A 27,783-nucleotide genomic window follows, 5' to 3' on the forward strand; every position below is an offset into this window, starting at 1 on the left:
TCCTTGGAGGCCCTTCCACATACCTGCATTGCTGCTAATTGCAGCCTTCATTCAGCCCCGCGGGCTTTGCCTGCCCGGCTGCTCAGAGCGCCTGCTGGGGCACTGCTGCTGTCCCTGCACCCCAGAGTCCTAGAATGGTACCAGAGGTTTCATTGTCTGCCCCTGCAATAAGCAGGGCAAGTGCTGACTGTGCATGGCAGAGGCTGTGTCAGGTGTCAGCTAGGCTAGGGCAGGAAAGGCAAAGGAAACAAAAGCCTGCCCTGAAGGGGGATCCCCCAGCAAGAGCAACTTTCCAGAGGCTGGGGATGAAACCTCCACTGCTCCTGATCATGTTTGTTCCTAGGGGCAGGGCTGTTGTGATCAGTGGGTGGGTATGGGATGGTTTACACAGCAGGCCTAGGAGAGAGCAGCTAAATGCTTGTGTTTGAATGTTTAATTTAGTCAGAGTAATTAGTCCCAGATGTCTGCTGAGGGTTACTGAGTTAAAGGGTTATTAGCAGAGGTTAATGGAAAATGAAAGCTTGGAGGCTTATTTAAATCTGAATGATCATTTTTAGGTAGGTCACACTTCAGTTCCTTGTGCTGTCTGAGGGTCTGTCTAGTGCCTGCTCAGAACAAGCTCCTGGGTGCCTGGAGCAGAAGGAGGTGCAGGGCAGGGTGTGCAGGGAGCACAGGGCACCTGTCCTGAGATGCAGCTAGAAGTTGTCCATTTGTTGAGGCTGTTCCCAAAGGATTTTCCATACTAGTACTAAGGAGTGCTGGAGGGCAGTGATGAGCCCTGGATTGCTGTCAGCAGTGCTGCTTTGTGTGGTTCTTGGCATGGCCTGCCCTGGACCTTCCCAGCTGTCTCCTGGGGTGGCTCAGGACTTAGCAAGGACTGTTGCATCTGGAGGCACTGCAGGTTTGGTAGGGCAGGGGAGCCCTGTCCATGGGGAGCCCTATCTGTGGTTTCCATCTCTGCCATAAGCTTTGTTTCACCCAGCTCCTGGTGCAGATGTGGCAGGACAGATCTTTTGTGATTGTGAGCTGGGCTTGGCTTCCCAACCCAAAGCCATTCTGTTTGTTCTGGGTCAGACCACAAGTGCACCTAGCTCAGTGTTTTTGCAGTGGCCAAGAGCAGGTCCCTAGGGAGGAGCAGGAACAGGGAAGGTGTGCTGTAGGTAGCTCCTGCACACTCCCCCAGCCCCATGTGGCACAGGCACTCACAGGGCTGGGTGCTGCTCCCAGCACTAACCCTCAGGAGACATCTGTGGTGTTTCTTTATCTGTTTGCCCCAAACACCTGGGAACTTCTGGTGTCCACAGGGGCCCTGTGGCAGAGTCCAGCAGCTTAGCAGTGTGTCATGAGGAGCATGGGACTGAAGGGACTTCCAGAGATCATCCAGCCCAACCCCCCTGCCAGAGCAGGATCACCCAGGGCAGGGCACCCAGGAACACATCCAGGTGGATTTGGAAAGTCTCCAGAGAAGGAGACTCCACAACCTCTCTGGGCAGCCTGCTCCAGGCCTCCAGCACCCTCACAGTGTTCCCCTGGCACCTCCTCTGCTCCAGCTTGCCCCCAGTGCCCCTTGTGCTGTCCTTGGACACCCCTGAGCAGAGTCTGGCTCCAGCCCTGCACATCTTCATCCCCAGCAATGAGGGCAGCCCTCAGGCTCCTCTGCTCCAAGCCCCAGCTGCCTCAGCCTGGCCTCACAGGGAGATGTTCCACTGCCTGCAGCAGCTTTGTGGCTCTGTGCTGGACTCTGTCAAGTAGTTCCCTGAGGTCCTTCTTGACCTGAGGGACCTTCTTGACCAGACTGGACACAATATTCCAGATGTGGCCTCACCAGGGCAGAGTTGAGGGAGAGGAGAACCTCTTGGACCTACTAACCACAGTCCTTCTAATCCACCCCAGGATGCTCTTGGCTTTCCTGGCCACAAGGGCACATTGCTGGCTCAGTGGCATCCTTCTGTCTACCAGCACCCCCAGGTCCCTCTCATCTGTGCTGCTCTCCAACAGGGCAGTCCCCAGCCTATCCTGGTCCAGGGGGTTGTTCTTTCCCAGATGCAAGACTCTACCCTTGACCTTGTTGGATGTCATTTAATTTCTTCCTGCCCAACTCTTCCTCTGCAGAAATCATCCTCCTGACTGTCTTTGTTGTGGCTGGCAGCAGAGGCTGAGATGGGACCAGAGCTGCAAACAGCTTTGGAGGTGCTGACACCCTGTGGGCTGCTGCAGTGGCAAATGGATGTTTGCTTTCTTTCTGTGCTGTCCTTACTTCCTAGTAACTCATGGTGCTAGGTTTGATTGTTGAGCCCTGTGGAACAATGAGCTGGGATTTCCCTGCATGGTTCTGGTAAACTGAAAGCTTGTAATTTCACATGGATCAGAGGATCAGAGGATGTTAGGGCTTGGAAGGGACCTCCAAAGATCCTTGAGTCCAACCCCCTGCCAGAGCAGGACCATAGAATCCAGCACAGGTCACGCAGGAACACATCCAGATGTGCCTTTAAAGTCTGCAGAGGAGACTCCACAACCTCTCTGGGCAGCCTGTTCCAGGGCTCTGTGACCCTCAGAGAAGTAGTTCTCCCTCATATTGAGGTGGATCCTCCTGTGCTGTAGTTTATATCCATTGCCCCTTGTCCTATCCCAGGGCACAACTGAGCAGAGCCTGTGTCCTCCCTCTTGATCCCCAGCCCTCAGATATTTGTAGACATTGATCACATCCCCCCTCAGTCTTCTTCTCTCCAGACTAAACAGCCCCAGGGCTCTCAGCCTCTCCTCCCCAGGCAGTGCTGCAGTCCCTTCAGCATCCTTGCAGCCCTCCCTTGGACTCTCTCCAGCAGATCCCTGTCCAGCAGATCTCTGTCCCTCTTGAACTGGGGAGCCCAGAACTGAATGCAGTACTCAAGATGAAGTCTCACCAGGGCAGAGTAGAGGGGGATAACCTCCCTGCATCTGCTAGACGCACTCCTCTTGATGCACCCCAGGGTCCCATTGGCCTCCTTGGCCCCCAGGGCACATTGCTGCCCCATGGAAACTGAGGATTTTTTTCCTTGTCTGTAACTTAATGCTGATCTGCACTGCATGGCATCTCTCATGTCCCTGGTGAGATCTGGAAGGTCCTTTTTATTATCTTCAGAGTTAGCCTTTGCCTCTCTGACCCTGAGTTCAGAGCACCTCCAGCTGCCTTTAGTAAAGTGGTGGTGGCCTGCATGGATGTAGGGGGTTAGGGTTAGGGTCTGGCACTGCTGGTGTCACAAGGGGACACTGGCTTCCTCGAGGAGGTGCAAGTTCAAAGCTGAAGTGCAGATCCAGGGAGCTTTCTGGAGGTACATGAATTCCTGGAGGTGGGAGCTGATTAGAGCTCTGTCAGCCTTTTCCTTAAGAAATGCTCCTGGCAGCTGTGGGCAGTCAGACTCTCCCTGGTGAAGGCATGGTGCCTTTTCCTGCCCCTTCCTTCCTTGCTTCTGTGCTGCTCACTGTTACCCTCGTCCATACCTGTGTGCTCCTTGGTGCTAGATCAAGCATTTTTCAGTCCACTGCTTCTTACCTTAATGAAATTAGTTTTACCCCTGAAGTCCTGCATAATTGCTTGGGTTAGGTGCCATGTGAGCACGGGAGAACATGCAGCTGGGAGTGAGAATGCATCAAATCCAGCTCAGCCAACATGCACTGCTCCAGCAGCTGCAGTCAGGACAGTCTGGGACATCCCTGAGCAGGTGGCAGCAGCCCAGGCATTTGTTCAAATGGCTGAAGCAGAGTGAAGGGTAGGAATGCAGACTGCACCACAAGCAAGGAGAGAGCATGGGCTTCAGAGAGCCAGCTTGTAAACCTTGTGACAAGTAGGCAGCAGGGGAGAGAGGACCTGGGGGAATCCTTCAACAAATACTAGCAGAGTCCCTCCTTGTGCAGACTAGCTCCAGAACCATGGGAAGGGCCAGCCTGCTCCTGGGCTGAGGGCCAGAGAGCCATTGCTGTGGCATCAGCAGGGTGTCCAGAGCAATGCTGAACCCTGCCTGCCGGATGAGCTGTGAAGCAGTGCATCAGAAGACCAGTAAAGGTTCTGGGAAAGCTCAGCAGCAGTGGGTTGGGGTCCAGTGTGATGTCCTACAGCCTTTGTGGGTAAGTCAAGCATGCCACTGTGTTTGTTGGAGCTGCTTCTTGGCAGCAGTAGGCAGCCTGAGACTCTGCACCTCAGGATGAGTCACAGATCTGCTTGCTTCTGCAATGCACTGCAGACCATGGGGACAGCAGAGGAGCCCTGCTGGTGCCAGAGAGGGAAAAAGGGGCATGCAGTGCCCTGCTGAGCAGGGGGTGGCTGGGGCTGTGTGGGTGGCACTGAGAGGTGCACCCTGTTGTTCTCCCATTGCACACTGGGGGATGGTAGGTGGTGGGTTTCTGCTGAGCCCTCCCATGTGCTGTGCAGCCACATTGCTGTCTTGGCCTCCAAGACTGGTGCAGATGGGAAGTGTAGCTACTTCTGGGCCTGTGTGCTTCCTTTTTCCAAGCCTCTGCTCCATCTCATCCCTGGAGATCTGCTGGGAGTTTGGGGAGTTGTGTTGCTGTGCCAGGGCTGGGCAGACACCCCCTCACAGGCTGCTTGCCTGCCTGTCCTTTCCTTTCTGGCCAAGGCAGAAAACAGATGGTTCAGTAGTTCAGGGCAGTCAGTAGCAGTGGCAGCTCCCCAAGCTGTTCTTGGGAAGGGTGTCAGGGAGCGAAAAAGCTTTATTTTAGCACTGGTAAACTCCAGTGAGCTCTTCCAGGAGGGCTGCTGGCAGAATAACCACCTCCCTGCACCAGCTCCTTTATCTGGGAGGGCTTCTGCAGCAGTCCCTGCTTTTTGCAAGGCTTGTAGGGATCTGTGTGGAAACATCTGAATGACTGAGCCAGGCTTTAGGCCAGCAAAGCTCACAGCAGTTAGAGGAGCTGGCTCAGATGTGCCTCCACCACTCTGGTAGAAGGCAGTGCAGCTTGTGTCAGATGGGGCACAGAGAGGCATGGGGCAGGGATCAGCCAGTGTCCCACTGGCACTCAGCTGTAATGATGGCAGGAGTGTGAAGATTAGAGCTGTGTCTCATGAGCAAACTGATTTGGAGGTGGTTGTGAGTACTTGAAGCTGACCTTACTAGGTGCACCACACAGGGATTTCTGCCCCAGCTCTGGGGGCATTGTGTGGGCTTATGCTTTTGGGTACTCTATTGTGTGAGAGCAAAGGCTTACCTACCCCTATTCCTCCTCCAGCAATGGCTAGAAATGGACTCTAGAGAGAGACTAGGAACAGGAGCAGCATGCAATGATGCAGGCCAGAGACAGCAGGTGTTGGTTCAGAGACTTGTTGAGCTAGGAGTGAGTCCTTGTCCCTGAGTGTATGACCTCAAGGAAGTTTTCTTCCACGGATTTTAGTTGCTGCTTTATGAGCCCATGAGGACTTCCAGCTTCCACAACATCCCACAGCAAGCAGTGCCTTAGCATACCACAACATGCAAGCAAAAGCAGAGCACTGAACAGAATGGCCCCAACCAGAGATGAGCAGAAGACAACAGGGTGGGGAGAAGGAATGAAAATATCAGCAGGAACTAGTGCCAGTGTTACTGTCCCAGCCTGCAGCACAAGTGTGACAGAAGAAAGTGGAGGGAGGCTGTGCTTGGAGAGTAAGATTTATGGTGGCTAGAGTAAGAGCTTAGAAGCAGTAGGAGGCAAGCTTGCTAAAGTGACAGTGTGGAAGCTGAAGCTGAGAAAAGCTTTCACCATACACTGAACAGCTGGAGAAGTTGAATGTTGAGAGCTGGAGAGAGGGAGACTGGAAGTGATGTGGAAGAGTGTGGGGATTGCAGAAGAAAGAGTCACTTTTGAGCCTGAAACACAGTGTGCTGCAAAGAAACAGCCCCAGTGTGCCACAGGAGGCAAGAGAAGGAGCAGAGCTGTAGGTCAGCCCAAGGGGCTGTCCCCTTAGCATCCAGGCTGCTCCAGAGGCAGGTGCTGGGCAGGAGTGTGGCAGCAGCTCACTCACAGGATGATTGCCCCTCCTGCCCACTGTGAGGAGCTTCCTGAGTCAGGACTTTGTGCTCTTTGCTTTCAGTAGCCTTTGACATTTTCTTCCATGAGTTCTTGTGATCATTTTCTGGATCCTTATAAACGTTTTGCCATTCCTAATACCCTGCACCTGCTGACTTCCATGGCCTCACTGCTGGCTCTGAACCTCCCCACAGTCACTCCAGCTGGTGCCCACCACTTGGTGTTTTATGGATGGCAGCAAACATCAGCTTCCTCTGCTCCTCTCCATCATTTGTGGCTCTGTATGAGTAACTCCTCCCCCCATCAGCTGTCTCTGAGGCTGGAGGGGCTGATCCCAGGCAGTCACTGTACATAGAGTCATAGAATCAACAAGGTTGGAAAAGACCTCAAAGATCATCAAGTCCAGCCTGTCACCCAAGACCTCATGCCTACTAGACCATGGCACCAAGTGCCATGTCCAGCCCCCTCTTGAACACCTAAACATGCTGGGAGCTCACAGCACTCAAGGCAGAGCAATGGTTTTCCTTCCTGCTTTATCTCTCTTCTCCAGTGCCCTGTCTGGGTTTGTGCTGCTGCTAACACTGAATCAATGTCTTCGTGCTGCAGTATCCCTGAAGAGCTCAAGGCCCCTTTCCTCAGCCCCTTTCCTCAACAGGGCAGTGCTGGAGAACTGCAGCTAAAACTCAGTGACATCTGGGTGCTGAGCAGACAACAGTTACAGACAGAATGCTGGCCCTGTGGCAGGATAGTTGGGATGAGGCTTTCCTGAACTTGGGATCCTGTGGCTTTCAGCCAGCCCATGGGTGGCTGAGCTTCAGGCAGCATGTTGAGGCTAGCAGATGCTGTGGGAGTGAGGAGAAGTCATGGTGACAGCTCTGGTCCCTAAAGGCCTTGTAGTGCTGAGCCTGATGGAGGTGGGAGAGAGGGATGGAGGGGCAAAGGAGGTGGAGCCCCTCTCCATCCAATAAATATTGCAGAGACACCACTGAGCTGGGGCTGCCTTCCCCATGGCATCTGCAGGACACTGCCAGGTTTGTGACTTGCTTGAGAGCTGCCCACATCGTGTGTGTGAAGTCAGGTGTGGCAGATCTGTTTCTGAGGGACAGTGCAGGCAGCAGCATGGGACACTGAGTCAGAGAAGAAAAACACCTTCCCCAGCTTGGATTCCAGGGCAGTGGGGGACATCTTCTTGAAACAGCAGTAAGGTAGATTTTGCAGTCCAGAGTACAGGCAGCATTCCCCTTGCCAGGGGTTCCCAGCACGAGGATGGCACCAGCCTCAGGGCTCCATGTGGCACTCCTGCAGGTTCACACCTCGGTGTGTTTCTGGAAGGAAGATGCTGCCCCCAGTCACTGTGTGCTCAGGCCTGGCTTCAGGGAGCCCCTGCTTGTGAAGCAGTGTAAGGCCAGCAGTGACTTCAGAGGGGAGCCAGAGAAGAGCAGCACCAGCTTTGCAGAGAAAAGCAGAGAAGGGCCTGGAGCACCTGGGCCACAAAGAGAGGCTTGAGGGAGCTGGGGGTGTTCAGGCTGGAGAGGAGGAGGCTGAGGGGAGACCTCAGCGCTCGTTGGTTTCAAGCTGCTCCAGGGGAGGTTCAGGCTGGATGCTAGGAAATATTTCTGCTCTGGAAGGTTCTCAAACACTGGAAGAGGCTGCCCAGGGCAGTGCTGGAGTCACCTTCCCTGGGGGTGTTCCAGCAGCTGTGGACCTGGTGCTTAGGGCCATGGTTTGGTGCTGAGCCTGCAGTGCTGGGTTGAGGGCTGGTCTGGATGAGCTTGGAGGTCTCTCCCAACCAGGCACATTCTGTGATTCTGTGATAGTCTGTGGGTTTTCTCCTGTTCCCACAACTGTGCATCAGTATGGGATCAAGATGCCATGAGGAGCCCATAAAAAGGCAAAATCAAACAAAGAACTTTCCTTTCTTCTCTCTGACTGATGGGAGGCTCTGGCCATAGTGTCCTTCATCTGCTGCAAGTTGTGTCAGCAGTGCCCTTGTTCTACAAAAATGGCAGAGAAATCCTGCTGTTCAAATGAGGACTGATGCTGCCCTTCTCCCAGCCCCTTCCACTGTGGGGCAGGGAAGGAAAATCTTGCCATTGCTGTCAGCATGGTGAGCTATGGTACAGGCACAGATCCTCAGCAGCACTGCTGTGTTAGAGCAGGGCATGTCAATGCTCCCTGCATTTGCAACACCAGAGGCCCTTCAGTGCAGCCTGCAGATGTACCTGTGTCCAGCTCTGCAACCCTCCACACAGGAAGGACATGGACCTGAGGCAGCAGGTCCAGAGGAGGGCCACAAAAATTATCAGAGGGCTGGAGCAGCTCTGCTCTGGGGACAGACTGAGAGAGCTGGGGGTGTTCAGCCTGGAGAAGAGAAGGCTCCAGGGAGACCTTAGAGCAGCCTTCCAGTGCCTGAAGGGGGTACATGAAGGCTGCAGAGGGACTGTTCCCAAAGGCCTGCAGGGACAGATGGGAAAATGGTTTGAAATGAGAGCAGAGCAGACTGAGATTGGATGTGAGGAACAAGTTCTGCCCCAGGAGGGTGGTGAAACACTGGAACAGGTTCCCAGGGAGGTGGTTGAGTTCCCATCCCTGGAGATATTCAAGGGGAAGCTTTACAGGGCTCTGGGCAACCTGATCTAGTGAAGGATGTCCCTGCTGACTGCAGGGGGTTGGGCTGGATGACCTCTGGAGGTCCCTTCCAACCCAGACTGTTCTGTGGTTCTGTGCTTCTATCTGCACATGGGGCACAATCCAACAGAGACACTTAACCTACACTCCAGGGGCAAGAGTGTCCACTAGGACCAGAGTGTGGTCTCTTCAGCTGCCCCCTGACCTGCCTGGCTCTCTGGGCCTAAGAGGGCTGCCCTTACTACCCTGGGTGTTGCTGGCTGCCATCCCCAGGTCTGTCTTTATGCCTGAAGTGGCTGTCAGCCTTCTCATGCAATTTGAATCTCTAGTCCAGATACCTGCATTGCCTAAGGCTGCCTTTCCCCAGGTGTGTGCAAACACTCCCAGCATTGTGCTCAGTGCCAGTGCAGTTCCCACGGGTATTCTGAGCTGTATTTTTAGCAGAGCTCACAGCAGGAAGGCTCTAAATTCACTGCAGTGTTTGAGGAGGGGGAGGGAGTAGTACCAAGGGTATGCCCCATCCATAGGAGCATGGACATTACCCCCACTCTGCTCCTCATCTGAAACTGGACCACTTGTGAGCTGAGGAATACAAAAGTCAGCCTGTGTGGATTTCAGTTTGGAGGACCCCAAGGGCTCCAACTACACTGGGGCAGATTGCTGTTCTCCTGTCTGATTTGGGCTCTGCTTCCATCTCTGGCCTGTGATGAGAGTGCTGATTTCCAGGCTCTGCCAGAAACCTCTGCATCTTCAAGAGCAAAAGAAGAGTTGAAAAGAAAGTGGTTGTAGGACAAGGCATGAATAGTGCTCCTTCATCTTCAGGATTGGACAAAGCTGATCCTTCACACACAGGATGAGATGTTACCTCTGAGTGATGCTCTCCCCTGGGACACCAGCAATGCTGGCCCCCTCCACCACAGTGAGGGCTGCTGCAGTGTCAGTACAGGTAGTGATAGGACTAGGGGGAATGGAATGAAGCTGGAGGTGGGGAGATTCAGGCTGGAAGTGAGGAGGAAGTTCTTCCCCATGAGAGTGGTGAAGCCCTGGAATGGGTTGTCCAGGGAGGTGGTCAAGGCCCCGTCCCTGGAGGTGTTTAAGCCCAGGCTGGATGAGGCTCTGTCCAACCTGATCTAGTGTGGGGTGTCCCTGCCCATGGCAGGAGGGTTGGAACTAGATGATCCTTGTGGTCCCTTCCAACCCTGACTGATACTATGATACAGAAGCACATGAGCAGCTCTCCACTATGAAGTGCAGAATGTGCTCCTGAGAGAGAGCAGAGTCTGCTAACACTCAGCAGGCACTACTGCTAGCATCTTTAGATTGGCACAGGAGAGAGCACAGCAGGAGGGGGTGCCAACAGTTGTTCCCACAGGGGTGTGTTGAGGACATCCTCAGACTCAGAGCAGTGGGCATCTGTGGGACTCCTGCCCATAACCAAATCAGAGCAAGGAGAACAATGTGTAGGGCAAGATGCTGCTGTCCATCAGGAGAGCAACAGATGCACAGTCTGAGGTCTTCTGGTAGAGCTCATCTGTGTAGGTCACTGTGTGACTGTGTTGTGCAAACAAGAGCATATAGTCCCAGGGAAAGATTCTGTCCTGCTGCTAGAGAAATGCTCTCATCAAAGTGCAGGTGGTGAGCAAGGCTGGGTGTGCAGCAAAGGCTGCATTTGACAGCCTGAGGGGTAACTGAGAGTGGGAGATGTCCCAGGTGCTGGATTCTCACAGCTTAACCAGGATGGTCTGTTCAGAACCACAGTCAAAGACCTCTGAGAGACAGTCTCTGCTGAACAGTGGAGGGTACTGATACATGTGAGTGGTTAGGGGATACAGGCAGGTTGAGGGAGACCAGAGAACCCAGTGACAAATCCATGGGGAAAATGGAATCTGAATGAGGCAACATCTGGAATATTGTGTCCAGTTCTGGACCCCTCAGGTCAAGGACTCAGGGAACTGCTTGACAGAGTCCACCTGAGAGAGCCATTCACCACTGGAATGTGCTGCCCAGGGAGGTGGTGGAGTCACTGTCCCTGGAGGTGTTCAAGAGGGGATTGGATGTGGCACTTGGTGCCATGGTCTAGTCATGAGGTCTGTGGTGACAGGCTGGACTTGATGATCTTTGAGGTCTCTTTCAACCTTGGTGATACTGTGACACTGTGACCCCCCCTTTTGAATGGCATCATAGAGCCACAAAGCTGCTGCAGGCAGTGGAACATCTCCCTGTGAGGCCAGGCTGAGGCAGCTGGGGCTTGGAGCAGAGGAGCCTGAGGGCTGCCCTCATTGCTGGTGACAAAGATGTGGAGAGCTGGAGCCAGGCTCTGCTCAGGGATGTCCAAGGACAGCACAAGGGATGCTGGGGGCAAGCTGGAGCAGAGGAGGTGCCAGGGGAACACTGTGAGGGTGCTGGAGGCCTGGAGCAGGCTGCCCAGAGAGGTTGTGGAGTCTCCTTCTCTGGAGACATTCAAAACCCTCCTGGATGTGTTCCTGGGTGCCCTGCCCTGGGTGATCCTGCTTCTCCACGCTAAGCTGGTTACATGGAGCCTCTCTCACCTCTTGCAGTAAACCATGTCAGCTGGAGAGATATTAGGGAGTCCCAGGGCTGCTTCTAGCAGAGCTCTGATTACCTCCAAAGATGGGGGTCCCACAGCCTCTCTGGGATCTGTGTCAGTGTTTGACCACTTGGGGGGGGGGGGGGGGGTGTGGCAAAAGAAAGTCCTAATAGCTACTTGAATTCTTTTCTCCTTGCAGCTTGTATCTTGTGCTGCTTTCACTGTGTGCCCAGAGGAGAGCCTGATTCCTGCCTTCCCTACATCCTCCTGCTCATAGCTGCAGGCAACAAAAGGTCTTCACCTTCCCTTCCTCAGGCTGTGTTCCAGTTCCTTCAGCATCTCCTTGCAGGGCCACTGCTCCAGCCCTTGGCTGTCTTGGTGGCCTCTGCTGGACTCAGCCCAATTGTTCTATGTCTTTCTTGTACCAGGCTGTCCCAAACGACCCTGCACTCTAAGTGTGGCCTCACAAGAGCCAGGCAGAGAGGAGGGATCCCATCCTTTGACCTGCTGGCTACATGCCTGCTGACACAGCCTGGTCTGTGGCTGGCCTTAGCCAGGACACACTGGAGAGCTCTGTGCAGCTGTCTGTCTCCAGGACTGCTCATATCCTTTTCTGTCAAGCTGCTTTGCCACCCATCACCTCTAGCCCATCCCATCCTGTTGCTGCAGGAGCAGGAACTGGACTTTTTTGTGGAGGCTGCTGCCCACCCCTTTCTCCAGCCAGTCAAGGTCCCTCTGAATGGCAGCCCTGCCCTCCAGTGCATTATCCATGCCTCCCCACACCTCTTATGAGCATCATCCACAAACTTGTTGAGCTCATTAATAAAGACTTCAACCATCATCAGCCTTTGAGGGATCATGACTGCTGTAATCCATTCATGCAGTTAATTGCCAAGTCCATTTTTCTGCTCCATTTGAAGATTGGAGTGTTTCCTCCTAAATCAGGTTCTCCTCTGTGCCTGAGCAGCTTCTGGCATCCACAGAGGAGATTCATGATGCAGTCCCAACATCCCTCTCCTCTTTATGATCAATAAGTTGTGACCATGTAGCCAAAGAGTCTAAATCTTGACTCATGGTTCACGTGGAGCTCTTCACTCAGCACTAACCTCTGCAGGCAATGCCCAGACTCTGTAGCAACCAATGTCAGCAACACTGAGTCCCTTCCCTGTGCCCAGAACCCCTTTTCCTTCATGGCAAACACTGCATTGGACCACTCCAGGCCATCTCACAGGGTGATCTCCCTGTTGTCTTCAGGGCAAGGTCTCTTCTCTGCCTCCAGTTGCTCACTGAGCTCCCAGTCACAAGTGGCTAACCACTGTTAACAATGGGTAACCACCATTAACTACCATTAGCCATCACTACCCCCTGTTAGCCATGGCTCACCACCATTACCTCCCTGCTCTGGGCCTGCTGGGAGCTTTGTTTCAGGGCACTGCTCCCTTTGGGTTTGCTGTGAGGCTGTGCTGAGGTTTCTGAGTGGGATCTGCTGGCCCCACAGCTGCTGTGGGCAGTGTGAGGGAGGTGGCCCAAGGGTGGGCTGTGACTGTGGCGGTGAGGGGGAGGATGGGCATGCCCCTGAGCTTCCTCGCCAGGTGCTCTTTTCAGGGCTCCTCTCAGCTGCCTGAATCCCAGCAGGTGGCCTGGTGCCCCCCACCCTGAGTGAGGGAGGTCCCTCAGAGAGGGGTGGCAGGGTGCCCAGCGTGCACAGAGGCTTTCTTGGCAGGCCTGTCCCCCTGCCTGGCAGGAAATGAATCACCTTTGGTCATGGGGCGCTGCAGCCTCCCTGCCCTCCTGTCCCCTCCCCACATCCTGATCCTTGCTTCTTGGTGCTGTGGAATAGGAAACTCCTGAATGGTTCCTCTGCAGGGAGCTCCACAACAATGCTGGAAGCCAAACTCTGCTTCAAGGCAGGCAGCCAGACAAGGGTGTGGGACAAAGAGCTGCAGTCACCTCCATCCTCTCCAGCAGTCCTTACACATGCTGGGGTCATGCCTCGAGAGCCAGGACAGGACAATGCCAGTGCTGCCAGGGATGGCACATCCTCCAGTCTGACCTGCTCAGGTGGTCTCCCTGCTGCTTGCTGCCAAGCACAGAGCTGCATTTTGTGTGTCAGGCTGTGCTCACTGGCAGCAGCACAAGGAGGAGAGGCACAATGTGTGCAGCTGCTTGTCTCCTGAGTTGGTGAGTGAGGATAGCTGAAGTCAGAGGCAGCTTTAGAAACTGGATGGAGAAGCTTGGAACTCCACTGCCACAGTGTCCTCAGAGTGTGACTACAAACTGGGTGAATATTTCTGCCAAGCATCTTGTAGGAGATATATTGGTGGTGATGGGCAGTGCTGCCTGGCAGCAGCAATCCCACCCTGCCTCTGTGAGCTGGGGGATGTGGGGGCTTGTCCCCTGCTCAGTGGCCACCAAAGGGCTGGGGATTGCATTTTCTGGTTTCCAGGTCTTGTTTATGGTTCTTGATTCTTCATCTCTAAGGTGTATCCAGGAGACTGGTGCAGTGCTGAAGAGAGGGGTGTCTGCTAGCATTGGTGTGTCCATGCACAGGGACCCAAGTCCTGCCCAAGAGCTTGCATGGGGGCAGGGGCGAGGGCCTGTGCAGACCTGCAGCCTGTCCTTCCCTCACTGGCAGGAACAGGCTGGGGTTGGAAATGGCAGTGTAAATGGACACTAGCTCTGCTCTGCAGTCCCACTGCTCCTCATTTAGCACTCAGAGTGTGTTTAATTAATTATATGAACATTTCTAGTCTGACTTCCACAGTGAGAGTGTTTGCACGCTGAGCTTATATTGACTTGAAGCACTCTTTCTCTTTCAAGGTGAGACTGGCTCTGTTCAAAGGAAGAGTAACCTACCAGGAATACACCAGGTGCTAAAGAGCACACCGTTCACCTAGAGTAAGCAAAGCTGTCCCCTAGAAGGAAGAAGAAGTCACCATGGCAGAATTTACAGGTTACAAGGAAACCTCCAATCGGCACCTGCGCTTCAAGCTGCAGAGCCTCAGCCGCCGCCTCGACGAGCTGGAGGAAGCAACTAAAAACCTGCAGAAAGCTGAGGATGAGCTGCTTGACCTCCAGGACAAAGTCATCCAGGCAGAAGGCAGCAACTCCAGCATGCTGGCTGACGTGGAGGCCCTGCGGAAGAGAGTGCTGAAGATTGAAGGCAAAGACGAAGAAATCAGGAAAGCCGAGGAGCTCTGCCGCTTAATGAAAGAAAAGCTGGAGGAGGAGGAGAGTCTGACCCGAGAGCTGAAGGCAGAAATTGAGCACCTGCAAAGGAGAATGGCAGAGCTGGAGAAGCTGGAGGAGGCCTTTGGCAGGAGCAAGAACGACTGCACGCAGCTATGTCTGAGCCTCAATGAAGAAAAGAACTTGACCAAAAAGATATCTACAGAGTTAGAAGTACTCCGAGTGAAAGTGAGAGAACTGGAAGCCTCTGAGGACAGGCTGGATAAAACTGAGCAGAGCTTAACAGGTGAGTTAGAAAAACTGAAGTCCTTGGCTCTGAGCTTCATCACTGAGAGGAAATATTTTAATGAGAGAGAGAAGCAGAACGAAAAAATCATCCAGGAGCTCACCCAGAAGCTAGAACAGAACAACAAACTGACCAGGGCAGATCAAACCAGGAATGCATCCAACTTGCTGGAGAGGTCATCCAATAATCTCCTGGACAGAAATGACCTGAGGATCGAAGATGACTTGACTTCTGCGTTGCCCTCTAAGGAGACCAGGAGGAAGGGAAGCGTGGACTACCTGAAGCACGTAGAAAATGAAGCCAGGAATAAATCAGAAAACCAAAAGAATAAAAACCAGGAAGACAACAAAGTGAAAGATCTCACCCAAGAGATTGAGAAGCTGAAAACCCAGGTCAAGCGTTTCGAGTCTCTGGAGGAAGAGCTGAAGAAAATGAAAGCCAAAAACAACGACCTGCAGGACAGCTACCTGAGCGAGCAGAACAAGAACAAGCTCCTGGCAGGGCAGCTGGAGGAAATCAAAATGCAGATAAAGAAGCAGAAGGAGCTGGAGAACGGAGAGCTGGAGAACGAAGACAGCAGCTTCTTCAGCAGGGGCAAACACGACAGGCCCAAATACAGAGGCGTCACAGCTGATCTGGCGGCGGCCCGGCACAAGCCGAGGGAGCTCTCCCCGCAGCAGCGCCGGGAAAGAGCGAGGAACAGAGATTTCGCTGTCAGCAATGACAGCTACGCTCATGGTGGGAAGCAGGTGCTCAGCCCCAGCTTGATGAACAGAAAGGCAGGAAAGGCAGCCGGTGCATCTGCCCTTTCAGACCCTGCTGGGACAGATACGAAAAGACTGGAGGAGAAATCCTCAGTTTCCACTTTTTCTGCTGGTCAGAAGGAAGGCAGTGCCACACAGCACGAGGGGAAGAGAGCAAAGGAGCAGCCATCTGTCCTGAGCCGCTATCCACCTGCTGCACAGGAGCAGAAAGCTTGGAAGGCGCCTTCCAGACCTGTTGGTGATGCAGGCCTGAGGTCCAAGGCTGAAAAGCCATCCCAGGTGCTCCGTGGCAGCTGCCAAACCAGTGCTGACACACAGGATGAGAAGTCGAGCAAAGGAGACTCTGTGGCTGCTTTGGCTGAGAAGCTGAAATCCAGTCAGGCAGAGGTCAGTGAGGGCTCAGGGGACACACTGCTCACCCGAGGTCATCACGTCTCTTCCAATGGCACAGCTTCAGCACACAGGTACCACCTCTCTTCCCATGCCTTGGCATCTGACTCCACTGGCTCTAAAGCAGAAGCAGTGACCACTTCTGCCGCATCACACCGACAGCCCTCGGAGGGGAGGGCTAGAAGAGCAATAGTGTCCCAGGAAAAGGAATCAGCAGAGACCCCGCTTGAAAGCCTGAAGGCTCCGACACTCAGCAAGCGCTCACATCGCTCCAGGAGTCAGGAGGACATTCTGCAGATTCTCACAGGTCTGGATAAAGAAGACATGGAGCAGTCTACACCTTCAGCAACAGATCATGTCAGTGCTGGCTTGAAAAACACCCAGAGTAACCAGGAGAAGCTTAATGCAGATGAAGAATCGGGGAGAAGCAGAAAAACCAGCACTCACTCAGAGCTTGAGACCAGGAAGAAAGTCAGTGCCAAGCAGTTCTCCAACTCCAGGGCAGGTCCTAGAGCATCACCTTTTGAAAATGACAAAAGCACTGCCAGTGAGGAAGACTCCACCAAGTGTATGAAACCAGCAGATGCCAGTGCGGGAGGATTTCAGCCCAGAAGGTCGTTCAGCCCAAGAGAAGCCCTGAGGTCAAAAGCTGTCATTAAACCTGCCATTGTTGAGAAGGATATGAAGGCAGTCATGGGAGGGACCATTTCTGAGGCAGAGTCAGAGAAACAGAAGTCTGTTTTAAAAATGGTGACAAACAAAATGACAAGCAGCATCACCATCTTCCCTTCTGAGCCCACGGCTCCGAGGGCCGGCGCAGACCCAAAGGAGCGGCACGTGACCACCAGCAACATCAGGGTTGCTCCCAATGAGCCCTCACCACTAACAAACAGTCTCCCCACCCCTTTTGAGATATCCATCAATAAAAATGCTCTGAAATTACCTGAGGCAGACAGAAGTGGAGAGGCAGCATCCAGAAGTAAAGCAGAAACAGTGGTCTCCAGAAGCAGCATTGTGATAAAGACTTCTGAGCTCCTGGAAAGGAGCAGCGAGGGGCCTGCAGAGGCAGTTGGCTGGAAGAGCCATGGCCTCGCAGATGCAGCTGCAGCAGACACAAAGCATGTCACTGTGAGAAGTTCCTGGAGAACAAGACAAGGCTTACATTCCCTAGAGGACTCTCAAACCAAAGTGGAGAAAAGTGCAGCTTCCAGTGCTACAAACACCTGCAGGTCCTCAGTGGACCTCTCGGACGTGGCAGGGAACAGTGCAAGAACAAACTCCCTGGATCAGACCTCAGCAAGGAGCAGTGCCACAGCCAGCTCCTGGGGTGCCCCTGAGCTGGGGTCCCGAAGGACCAAAAGTAACTTGAGTGCATCTGAGCTGCTGCCACGCAGGAGCTATGCCAGTGACCCCGCCGCTGCCTGCCACCGCACCATGCCGCTCGTAAGTACCCTGTGGGAAGTGCTTGGCTTGCAGCTGAAGAGCTTCCCCAGCTCTCCTCTTGGTTGTGGGCTGCCTGATCTGAAATCCTTGCTGCTTGTTTCCCAAGTGCTGCCCTGTCCCTGCTCCTGCTGTCATCAGCTGAGCTCCTCACTTGTGAACTACCTGATTTAGGCTTCTTGAAACTCCATCCATCTGCTTGGGTCTTGTAAGGCCATGTGAGTAACTGTGTAGTAGCATTTGGTGCTGCCAAGAGAAGGGAAGACAGTGTCACAGCTTATGTAGGACATGCTGTGCTTTTCAGAGTGGCTTTGCAGTGCACTGCCAGCTTGAAACAGAAATGAAAGCATGATGGAAGTTTTGCTTAGGAGCTGCAGTTTCCCCATGAGAAACCAGACTCCAGTCTGAAAATGTTTCCTGAGCATCTCCTACACAGATGAGTGCTGGCTGGTGCCACAGCCAGCCTGGTCTGTGTCAGTATGCCCCCTGGAAAGACATGAGAGCTCCTGGGATAGCTGAGCTGAGCTCTTTCCTGTCCCTGTTCACTGGTACCACAGTGAAGGGAGCTCTTCACAGCAGAGCTGACACATGCAGACAGCTGGGCTCATGAGCTGTGTCCCCAGCCAGAGCTGCAGGCATCAAGTGCCCCTCTAGACCATTAGAGCACACACTGCAGCTCCTGCACTGCTCTTTGACACTCAGCTGCTCTAAGCAGCTGCTGCCATTGCCAGTCTCCAGGAGGAGCCCAGCTGAGTAATCTGAAAGGGACAGAGTCAGAGCCAAGTTACTGTGGCATTGACAAGGGTGAGGTGGTGAAGATATGAAAGGAGTTCTGCCTTTGTAAAGCTTCTCTCCCACCTCTGTGGCAGTGAGAAGCTCACAAAGGGCAGGTTGGCTGCCTAGGTACACTGGGACGCTCAGAGTACCTTCTCTCCTTGGCCAGGGTCACAGGCAGCCTCTGCTGCTCCATGAATCCAGGCAGAACTGGCATGGCTGAGATTGTTGTTCTGGGTAATAGCTGCTCCTGTGCTTGGGAAATTGGGAATTCAAACTCCTAGGACAGATGGATCTCCCAACACCCACAGCCTTGAGCCTCACAGATTGCCACATGCAGCTGGGCTCACAGGTGGTCAGGCCTGGAGCCCTGCAGGATGGGCACTCACAGGTTGCTCTCCTGTTGCCCCATGGCAGCCTGGCTAGAGCTGAGTGCAGCTCTGCAGTGTGCTCTGCATGCAGGCTCTAGGGCAGATCAAAGTTGACAGCTGTGTGAGGTGCCCTCAGCAGCTGCTGAAGTGCATTTCAGAGAGCAGCCTGACCTCTGCATGGCCATCCTGGGTATCCCTGAGGAATGAGGTGGCTTCCAGCCATGCCTCTGGCTGCAGTGACAGTCAGGAAGGTGACCACAGGGGTAGTTCACCTGAGGCTGAGCTCTCTGCATCATACTCTGACCTAAAATCACCCTGGCACCACATAGGCACAAACCTGAATTTTTGGTCACAAATGAAGTGTATATTTAGCTTGTAAATGAGGAGCATGAAGTTACCCTGCAGGTACAGATTTACCAGATACACCAAACTGTGCCTATTTGGGCAGCTCCAATTACTGCAATATGCCCTTGGGACCCCCCCTCCCCCCCAGAATATCTGCCTTTGAAGGGCACCTTGAGGCTTGTAAGATGCCTCATCACAAGCAGTCTGCTGCTGGGATTTGTGTTTCAGTTCAGGATCTCTCTTGCAGAAGCTTTGGCACATGATCTGTGCTGACTTTGCACGTTTTCTTTTCCTGTGAAGGCATCAGGGGCACCTCTTCCCAGCTCCACACTCTAGAGTCTGAGATTGCCTTGAGAACCAGAGCTGCAAAACACAAGCTCTGTGCTGGCTGCTTTGCCAGGATCAATCTTCCTGTCCTCACAGTGCCTGACTACTTGCTGCAGCACAGCAGGAGACTAAAGCAAGCTGGAGGCTTGGCCCCTGCCTCAGCCTGGCCCTCAGGACAGAGCCAGTGTAGCACCTGGCAGTAATCCTTGCAGGGAGGTCCCAAGGCACCTTCCTGGTTCTGCCACTGGTGTGGGCAGAAGGCCCCAGTGAAGCTGGAGGAGGTGTCAGCAGCTGTCAGCTGTAGCAGCTCCTCAGAGTGCTGCTTTGGAAGACCTGGAGAGCAATTGGTGCTTCTGGACCACAGGATCACAGGATGTCAGGGGTTGGAAGGGACCCAAAGAGAACATCAAGTCCAACCCCCCTGCCAGAGCAGGACCATACAACCTAGCTCAGGATGCAGGGGAACACATCCAGACAGGGCTGGAAAGTCTCCAGAGAAGGAGACTCCAACAACCCCTCTGGGCAGCCTGCTCCAGGGCTCTGTGACCCTTACAGTAAAGAAGTTCCCCCTTGTGCTGAGGTGGAAGCTGCTGTGCTGCAGCTTACATCCATTGCTCCTTGTCCTATCCCAGGGAGCAAGTGAGCAGAGTCTGTCCCCTCCCTCCTGGCCCCCAGCCCTCAGATATTGATAAACATTTATTAAATCCCCTCTAAGTTTTCCCTTTTCCAGACTAAACAGCCCCAGGTCCCTCAGCCTCTCCTCCCCAGGCAGTGCTCCAGTCCCCTAAGCACCCTTGTAGCCCTCCCTTGGACCCTCTCCAGCAGACCCCTGGCCCACCTGAACTGGGGAGCCCAGAACTGAACACAGTACCCAAGATGAGATCTCACCAGGGTGGAGTAGAGGGGGAGGAGAACCTCCCTTGATCTGCTGGACACACTCTTAATGCACCCCAGGATCCCATTGGCCACCAGGGCACATTGCTGTCCCATGCTGAACTTGTCCACCAGCACTACCAGGTCCTTCTCCACAGGGCTGCTCTTCAGCAGATCACCTCCCAACCTGTCCTGCTGCAGTTTATTCTTCCTTCCCAGCTGCAGGACTCTGCACTCATCCTTGTTGAACCTCATCAGGTTCCTCTGTGCCCAGCTCTCAGTCTGTCCAAGTCTCTGAATGGCCTCACAGCCTTCAGGTGTCTCAGCCAAGCCTCCCAGTTTGGTATCCTCAGCAAACTTGCTGAGCAGACTCTGTCTGTCCCCTCATCAATGTCATTGATGAAGATGTTGAACAGGACCAGACCCAGCACTGATCCCTGGGGGACTCCACTAGTTACAGCTCTCCATCTGGGCTTGGCACCACTGACCACCACTCTTTGGACTCTATCATGTAACCAGTTCTAAATCCACCTCACTGTCTGCTCTTCCATCCCACACTTCCTGAGCTTGCTCAGCAGCATGCCATGGGAGATGGTGCCAAAGGCGTCGCTAGGGTCAAGGTATGGCTGGCTGCTGCTGGCTGGCTGCTGCAGCTGGAGTCCAGCTCCCTCTGCTGCTTGCAGCCAGCCGTGCTGCAGCGAGCCCAGCGCAGCGAGCAGGCTGCAGTGCAGGCTGAGGGCATGGGCGTTTTCTGACCTTGTGGCTGTGACATCGGTGTGGATGTGACATCGATGTGGCTGTGGCATTAATGTGGCTGATCTGGGCACGTGGATTAGGTAGAATCCTAAGGACAGGCTTTTCTTCAAGTGAAGCTGTGCACACCTGCTTGTCTCATGGCGAGCTCTCCTTGACATCATGCAGGGCTGTGCTGCCTCTCGCCCCGTCTGTGTTCTGCTGTAGGGACTAACACCAGGTCACCCTTGTCACCCTTGCTGACTCCACTTCAGCTTCTCCTGAAGCAGCCAGCCAAGGCACAACATCATTTTCATCTTTCCCTTGGACTTCAGTAACTTTGTCCAGGGGCTTAATTCTGTTTTGTGTGACTCCTGGTGGGTCACATTCTGTTCAGAACATCTCCCCAGCTGCTTGTCTGTCACCAGCAGATTGTCCTTTGGGGCTCTGGTGCAGGACCAGGAGGTACTGGCCTGCATTGCCAACACATGGGGGTGGCCAGCCCAATGGGCCTGGCTCAGCTGTTTACCTGTGGAATTCTTTGAGACTCTCTGGGTTGATGGCCATAAATTCATGCTGCATGACAGCAGAGACGCTGCCAGCTGCCCAAGGGGATGGAGCTCCTCTGTGCTCACTCAGTGGTGTCAGAAATCTGTTCCACCAGCACCCACAGCCCCTGCCCAGGGTGTCCACTGTCTTTCAGTAAACACAGCACCACACCCCAAGTGAGCAGAGGTGATGAAGCCTTCAGCAGCACTTTGCCCAGTAGCTGGTGACATGACAGCAGCTGTGAGTTCACCGCTCCAGTGGTTTGGGTTGTTGCTGATGTTGACACAATGGTGCCTTACACTGTGCTGGAACTTGTGGATGAGGAAGTTTTCCAGCTAGCACCAGCAGCAGCACTGCCATCTTGCCAGGGAGGCTGACAGGGACTCCTCACTCATCCCCACAGGTGACCCAGCCAGCCTGTATGCAGCCCCTAGGTCTCTGAATCCCAGGGCATGAGGCCATGAAAATCTCTGCAGACACTCAAGAAATGTCAGTGAGTTGAAAAGGTGCCAGGCAGACGGCTCTGTGAGGACAGCAGTGTAGGACAACCCCACATGGCATCTTCATTGCCAGCAAAATGGGAGGGCCAGGTTGCTGGCCACCCCCCACCCATGGCAGTTAAAACTCAGAGTTAGTTCTGAAGTAACTGCTCCAGGCACTAAGGTCTGGGGTTTGCTGCTGAGACAGCCTCAGGCTGCAGGCACTCTGGGCCCAGTAAGCCACACAGGCTGAGCCCACTCACTGAGCAGAAGACTTGGGCTAAAGTCACTGGATAGTTTGAATAAAAGCCCACAGTGACCCAGCACAGAAGTGAGGACATGCCAGAGCTGGCCTGGCCCAAGCCCCTGCTTTCCAAGGAGGCTCAAGCCAGCACCTTGCCCTACAAACACAGGACCAGGTACTCAGCACTGCTCCAGACCCCTTCATAGTCCCAGGTTCCCAACCCTCTTCCTTGTCTTTTGCACAGGATGAAAGCAGAGATGTTGTGCCCAGTTCCAGAAGGAAACAGTGTGGCTCTTCTGAGTACCTCTCACAGGCTGACACAGCAGGGAAGAGGTCAGCCAGCAAGGTGGAGCTGCAGGACCCTGTGTCCAGCCCCCAGGCACCGCTGGATCTCCAAGTGGAGGAGCAGGTATGTGAGGTCAGGGAGCATGCAGCATAAGTGGGGCAAGGCCAGAAGCCAGTATCTGGACTGACCTCCCAGTAGCATAACTTAGAGAACCTGCCCAACATGAATGCAGGAGAGGCTCAGTCTCAAATGAGCACAGTCCAGAGGTGTGGTGTCTGCTGCAGGGCCCTGGTAAATTGCTTCTTTCCTACACTGGTAAAAAAGTTGACTGTGTTCTGTTCTGAACTTGTGCAGCTTTATGGCTGAAGTCTTTCTCCAGGGAATCAGAGGCACTGCACCTGGGCATCCCCTGGCACACAATGGCCAGCAGGGGTGGAAAGGAAATGTTTGATGAGACAAAATCAGAGCTTCTGGCTTATCTGCTCTGCCTCCTGCTGTGTACCTGCTGTACACCTGCTGCTCTGCCTCCCAAAACACATCTGTCTGGATACAACAGGGGAGAGTGCCCTGCCTTAGTGACTTACTGCCTGGAATATGGATTCCAGCCTCTTCCCAGGGGCTCTCTTCTGAGAACACAGTGGTCTGGGTCATTTGTTGCCTGGAATTCCTCCTTTGCCACTGCCCACAGCAGAGAGCATCTTGCCATTTGTGGATTGTCCACAGCAGAATTATTTTAAGCCCTCAAACCTGTCATCAGGGTATCTTACTGGGCAGGAGTTGTTGATTCTTTATGTAAGAGCAGCAGGACTGCAGAGGGGCAGCTGAGAGCCCTACATGGTGATGCCTCTAGGTGAAGCTGCACAAAATGAAGAGCCCAGAGGGACATGGTCCCAGCTGAGCCTTGCAGGCTGGCATTTAGAGACAGGCAGTGTATGCACTAGGGAACTGTCACTGTCCTTGTTGGTAGCTGAGGAAAGGGACATCACAGCAGTGCTCTGTGTGGTCACTGAAAGGAGTTACCCACAGTGACATCCTGTACTTGAGGCTGTGCTTCCCTTGCTGGCACAGTCTGGGTCAACAGCAAATAAAAGCTGGGTGAAGTCAGGTGCCTGTAACACAAACACCATCAGCTGGCTCTTTTGTCTTGCCCAGACCTGCCCTGGCATACAGGAGCCTGAGCACCCCACACCTAGAGCCATGCTCTGACATTAGAGCAGCTTCATCTCCTCTCTGGTGTCAGCTATTGTGCATCTCATTTGCAAGAGCCACATTGTGGGTGTGGAAGGGTGTGCAGGGTATGCTGCAGCATTGAAAACCTCTGTGGGGCAGGGCTGGATCATTCTGCTCTGGGCTGGGATCCTGACAGGCTTTGGGGTGACTGCCTGAAGGCAGTCCTGATGCCCTGCCCAAGAGCAGAACTGCTGGCAGGGGCAGCTGCAGGTGCTGGCCAGGCTGATGCCATGGGGTTGTCTCTTTCAGGGTGCTCCCCGTGCCTGCCGGACGACATCTCGGAGGTGAGCTGTGTCCTCCCCACGCCAGGAACAGGCCACGCAGTGAGGCAAGAGGCAGGACAGCCCTGAGCTGTGGGTGTCACACCTGCTGTAACCTCTCCAAGGGCTTCAGCCAGCCTGAAACCAGTTTGCTAATGTGATTTGCAAGGTACAGGAGCTTTATCAGTGAATTCATTTCCTTCATTGCTGAAGAGGCAGCTGCAGAGACTTTGCTCAGGGGACTCCCACTTTTCACCTCTGTACCTGCAAACTTCATCTTCTCCATAGGATGATAGGTGTGTCTCCATGTGGAAAACCTGGACTGCACAGCAGCTCTGAATGATGGTACTCCTTGGGCAAGAGAGAACTTGTTAACCACTTGCTTTTAGACAAGATCCCAGAGGCGTCCCTGTGACTCCAGCCTATAACAGCTGGCCCACACAGCTTCACGATGGAAAGCTTTCAGCTCCTGGGGAGAGTCTGCATTCTCCTAGCACAGCCTTGCTGGCCTGGCTTGTGGCCACCTCAGTACCTGTGTTCCAGCATCCTCTGTGTCTAGACAGGAGGACACCATGCCCCATTGCTTGCTGTACACAGTGAGAGGGAAGGTGAGCTGAGACTGTTGAGCAGCAGTTTCTTCCCTGCTGCCGGCAGTCTCTGCAACAAGCTTTGCATGACCTGCTCCTCATCACCGGCTGAGAGCTTGCACCAAGAAGTCACCCACAGAGCCAAACCAACAGCAGTTCACACAGCAGTAAAACCTTCTCCTGACCTGTGCTGAGGAGCTTCCTTACATGATGCTTTATATCCACCATGGCCTACAAACAAGAACCCTGCTGCTCGCTGGGAGCAGCTGAGCTCCAAGGGAAAAAAGAAACAAGCAGAATGTTCTTCTTCCTTCCAAACCCAGGTTGGAGACAGCAGGACTGGCCCCCCAGCTGAGCTGCAGCATGGCTCACTGGGCAGTGCTTCCTTTTCCAATTTTGAGGTGGTTTCCCAAATTTGTATTTTTAACCTTTTTAACCCTTCTTCTTCTTCTTCTTTTGTTTTTATTTCATCATGAGTGTCAAGTTGCAGAAGACTAAAAGAGAATGACTCAAAATGAGTGCTGAGTGGCAGCTCTAATCATCCTAAAATTAAATGATATTAAAATCAGTTCTATCACCTGCTCTCTGTTCCCATTTCATAGCGTGGCAGAACCAGCACAGAATGGGATGAATATGGCATGAAGTATAATGGGGGGAAAACTGAACTCCAAATCCAAAGTAAAAGTGAAAGGAACTGAAATGCTGAAGTTAAAGTCAGGTTTCTGCAAGGCCTTCTCCTGCCCCACATTGACCAGGAAGTGCTGAAAGCCACTGCAGCTCCTGCAGTTTTCTTTACAAGCCTGTGAAATTGCAATAGCCACCCTGAGCAGCTGGCTTGGCTCAGGGGTTACCTGTATGGCAGGCTCACCAGCACCACCCCCCACAAGGCTTCCCCTGTCTCCTGCACGGCTGCGGCCCTCCCCACAGCTGCTGAACAGAATCACAGCCTGACCAGAAGTGCCAATCTCAGCAGCATGCTCATGGGGCTGGCTTGCTTGCTAGCTTCTGCCAGCCTCTGGATGCTACACTCTGACTCTCTGCCCCTTAGCTTCATGCTGAAGAAAATACTTCCCTACAAAACTCAGTATGCTGCCTCAGGTCCTCACTGCATGGCCGCTTTGCACTGCTGCAAAGTGTGGCTGCTCCAGCCCCTGTGCCTCCTGCAGCTCCCGTTTGCTTCACCTGGGAGCTCACATGTCGGCAGTGTCTTGGCATCTACCTTCTCCTCAGACAGCACAGTCATTATTTATCTCCATTTACATTCCCAAACCTGCTGCTGAGCAGCTCTCCAGCCATGCAGTATGTGCTCAGTGACAGTCACCACGGAAGAACCACTGCTGACAATCCGCCTGGCCTTGCAGTGCAGTCCCACAAAGAAGCAGCACCCTGAGGAGGGCCTTCCCTTGCCCCATGTCACTGCTGTGCAGAGCTTGCAGCTTCATTTTACACACAGCTGGCCAGCACATATGCTCTGAAGAGGAAAAGGCTTGCTTTGAGCAGTGACTGTATGGCTTTCTTCCCAGCGATGAGCTCTGCACATATCCCACAGGATGGTTGGGCTGCCCATACACAGCCAGCAGCTCTTTCCTTCTCATGGGCTTGGCATGGATCCAGCTTAGCATGGTGCTTCCAAAGCTCTTCCTAAAGGAACTGGTTCAGTCCTGGCCAGAAAAGCTCTGCATCCCTACGACGTGACCCCCTGGGGTTACACAGGATTCAACCCCACAGCTCACCCCAGGGACAGAGCTGTCTGAAACCTCACCAGCAGCAGGAGTCGCTGGGTTTTCCCTTCTTGTCAGCCAGGACCAGGCCACAGGCAACTGGAGGGGCTTCCCCCTGCTGCTCAGCCAGCTCAGCATACAGTGGGAGCCCCAGCTGCTGCTCCAGCCATGCAGCTCTTCCAGCTCTGCTCTCCTCAGGTGCTTCTCACAGATGCTGCCTCTTCCTCCAGCTGCCTCGGTCACCTGTTCAATATTTCACAGCACATGCATTGAACTCCTGCTCTTGACTCAGTCTCACTTGCTTGTAAATAATGAACACAGATGTCACTCAGTAACTCTGCACTGGGTTGTTTTTAACACAACTGAGCTTCAGTCTGAGAAAGAAACCCTCTGTAAGATGGACAGGGGCCCTGCCCTCCCATTGAGTGCAATAGGAGCCGACTGTGCTATTAAACTTGCAGCAGTGACTTCAGGAAACCCAACATGTTGGACCCAAATTGCACACTGTTTTGACCAGCTGTAAGATAGTCTATGTGTAAATATTGCCAGCACTGAAGTATTTGTAATTTTAGCATATAAATATTGCAGGCTTTGCAGTGGGCTTGGCAGTGCCACGAGGCTGTGCACCAGGCTCTGGGGTAACTCCAAAGGTGTAAATGTCTTTGCTGTACAGAGGAAGGCTGCCAGTGCTCGCTGTTCCCCAGCACACTGAGGTGCTGCTCCCCTGTGCAGAGCCAGCAGCTGCTCCCAGAAGGGCTCTCCCCAGCCCAAGGGCTTAGCAGCTGGCTGCTTTGTGGATCAGCTTCCTTTGTGTCCAGAAACATCCCACCAGCATGCCTCTCCAGGCACTCAGGTAGCATGGAGGAGTCCAACCACCAGTCCCATGCATTGTCAAACTGCTGCTCAGTGGACAGGCAGGGAAGAGCCACAGTCCTCCTGTGGACAGTACCTCCAGGAGAGCAAAAGATTGAAGCACAGGGCAGGGTGGCACTGCTTGGTGCTTCAGGACACTTGACAGCAATTTCCTAGCCACAGAGTGAAGCAATAGTCACATTGGTGTCATCTCCAACAAAGTAGACCTCATCTCTGCCACCCTTGCACATCACTGGGGTGGTGGAAGCACTGCTCCAAGGCCAGCCTCCAGTGGACTGCTCTTTATGTGATGAAACATGAAGCCATTGTTCGCAGATGCCTCTCATGGTCAGTAACCTAAGGACCCAAAGGATCACCTTCCTAGGCTGCCCTCACGCAGTGCAGGCTCCTGCCTTGGGGACACAGCACTCTGGGCTGTGTGGAATGTATTTTAAAGAGAATAAATCTATTTTTTGTATTTGCAGACATGTATTTGGGCTGGGGCAGCTTAGTTAGAAGACAAAACAATGCAAAAATCTTCCCATGACAGACTCATCCCAGTTAAGCAGATTTCCCAGGGTCGTTGCCTGTTCCCCTGAACCAAACTTTGTGTCCAACAGAGCTATCAGCACTGTTCCACCCTCTCAAAACTCACCTTGTCTCAGCGTGCTCAGTAGAGGGAAGCCAGCTCTTCCCTCCCCAGGCTGCCCATGCAGTGGCCACAGATGGTGCTCACCTCCTTCCCGTTACACAGTGCTCTTAGTCTGCATGCCAAATGTAAACACACAGTGTAGCTGCATGTCTCTCCTGACTCCAACACTGTCAGCTCTGCAGTATATAACCAATAAAACTCTTCTCTTTTTACCTGTCTGTGCTGTGGTGTTTGTAGCTCCAGTGGTGCTGGTGCCCCC

The 27,783-nt window shown here is 53.6% G+C and overlaps 1 protein-coding gene across 2 annotated transcripts in view; it reads left to right on the plus strand.

The window, feature by feature from the left end:
• The window catches only part of LUZP1 (leucine zipper protein 1), a 39,531-nt gene extending 11,795 nt beyond the window's left edge, over window positions 1–27,736 (plus strand). For both annotated transcript variants that reach the window (XM_068150941.1, XM_068150942.1), the window contains exons 2-4: window positions 13,994–17,245; window positions 22,181–22,345; window positions 23,702–27,736. In XM_068150941.1, coding sequence (XP_068007042.1) covers window positions 14,111–17,245; window positions 22,181–22,345; window positions 23,702–23,740 — 3,339 coding nt within the window. In that variant the 5' untranslated portion in view covers window positions 13,994–14,110 and the 3' untranslated portion in view covers window positions 23,741–27,736. The remainder of the gene's footprint in view (window positions 1–13,993; window positions 17,246–22,180; window positions 22,346–23,701) is intronic.
• Window positions 27,737–27,783: the final 47 nt, after the last annotated feature.

The sequence above is a fragment of the Melanerpes formicivorus genome, unplaced genomic scaffold (assembly GCF_026170545.1).
Source record: "Melanerpes formicivorus ecotype bairdi unplaced genomic scaffold, bMelFor1.0.p_v2 SCAF_21, whole genome shotgun sequence".
Lineage (NCBI taxonomy): Eukaryota > Metazoa > Chordata > Aves > Piciformes > Picidae > Melanerpes > Melanerpes formicivorus.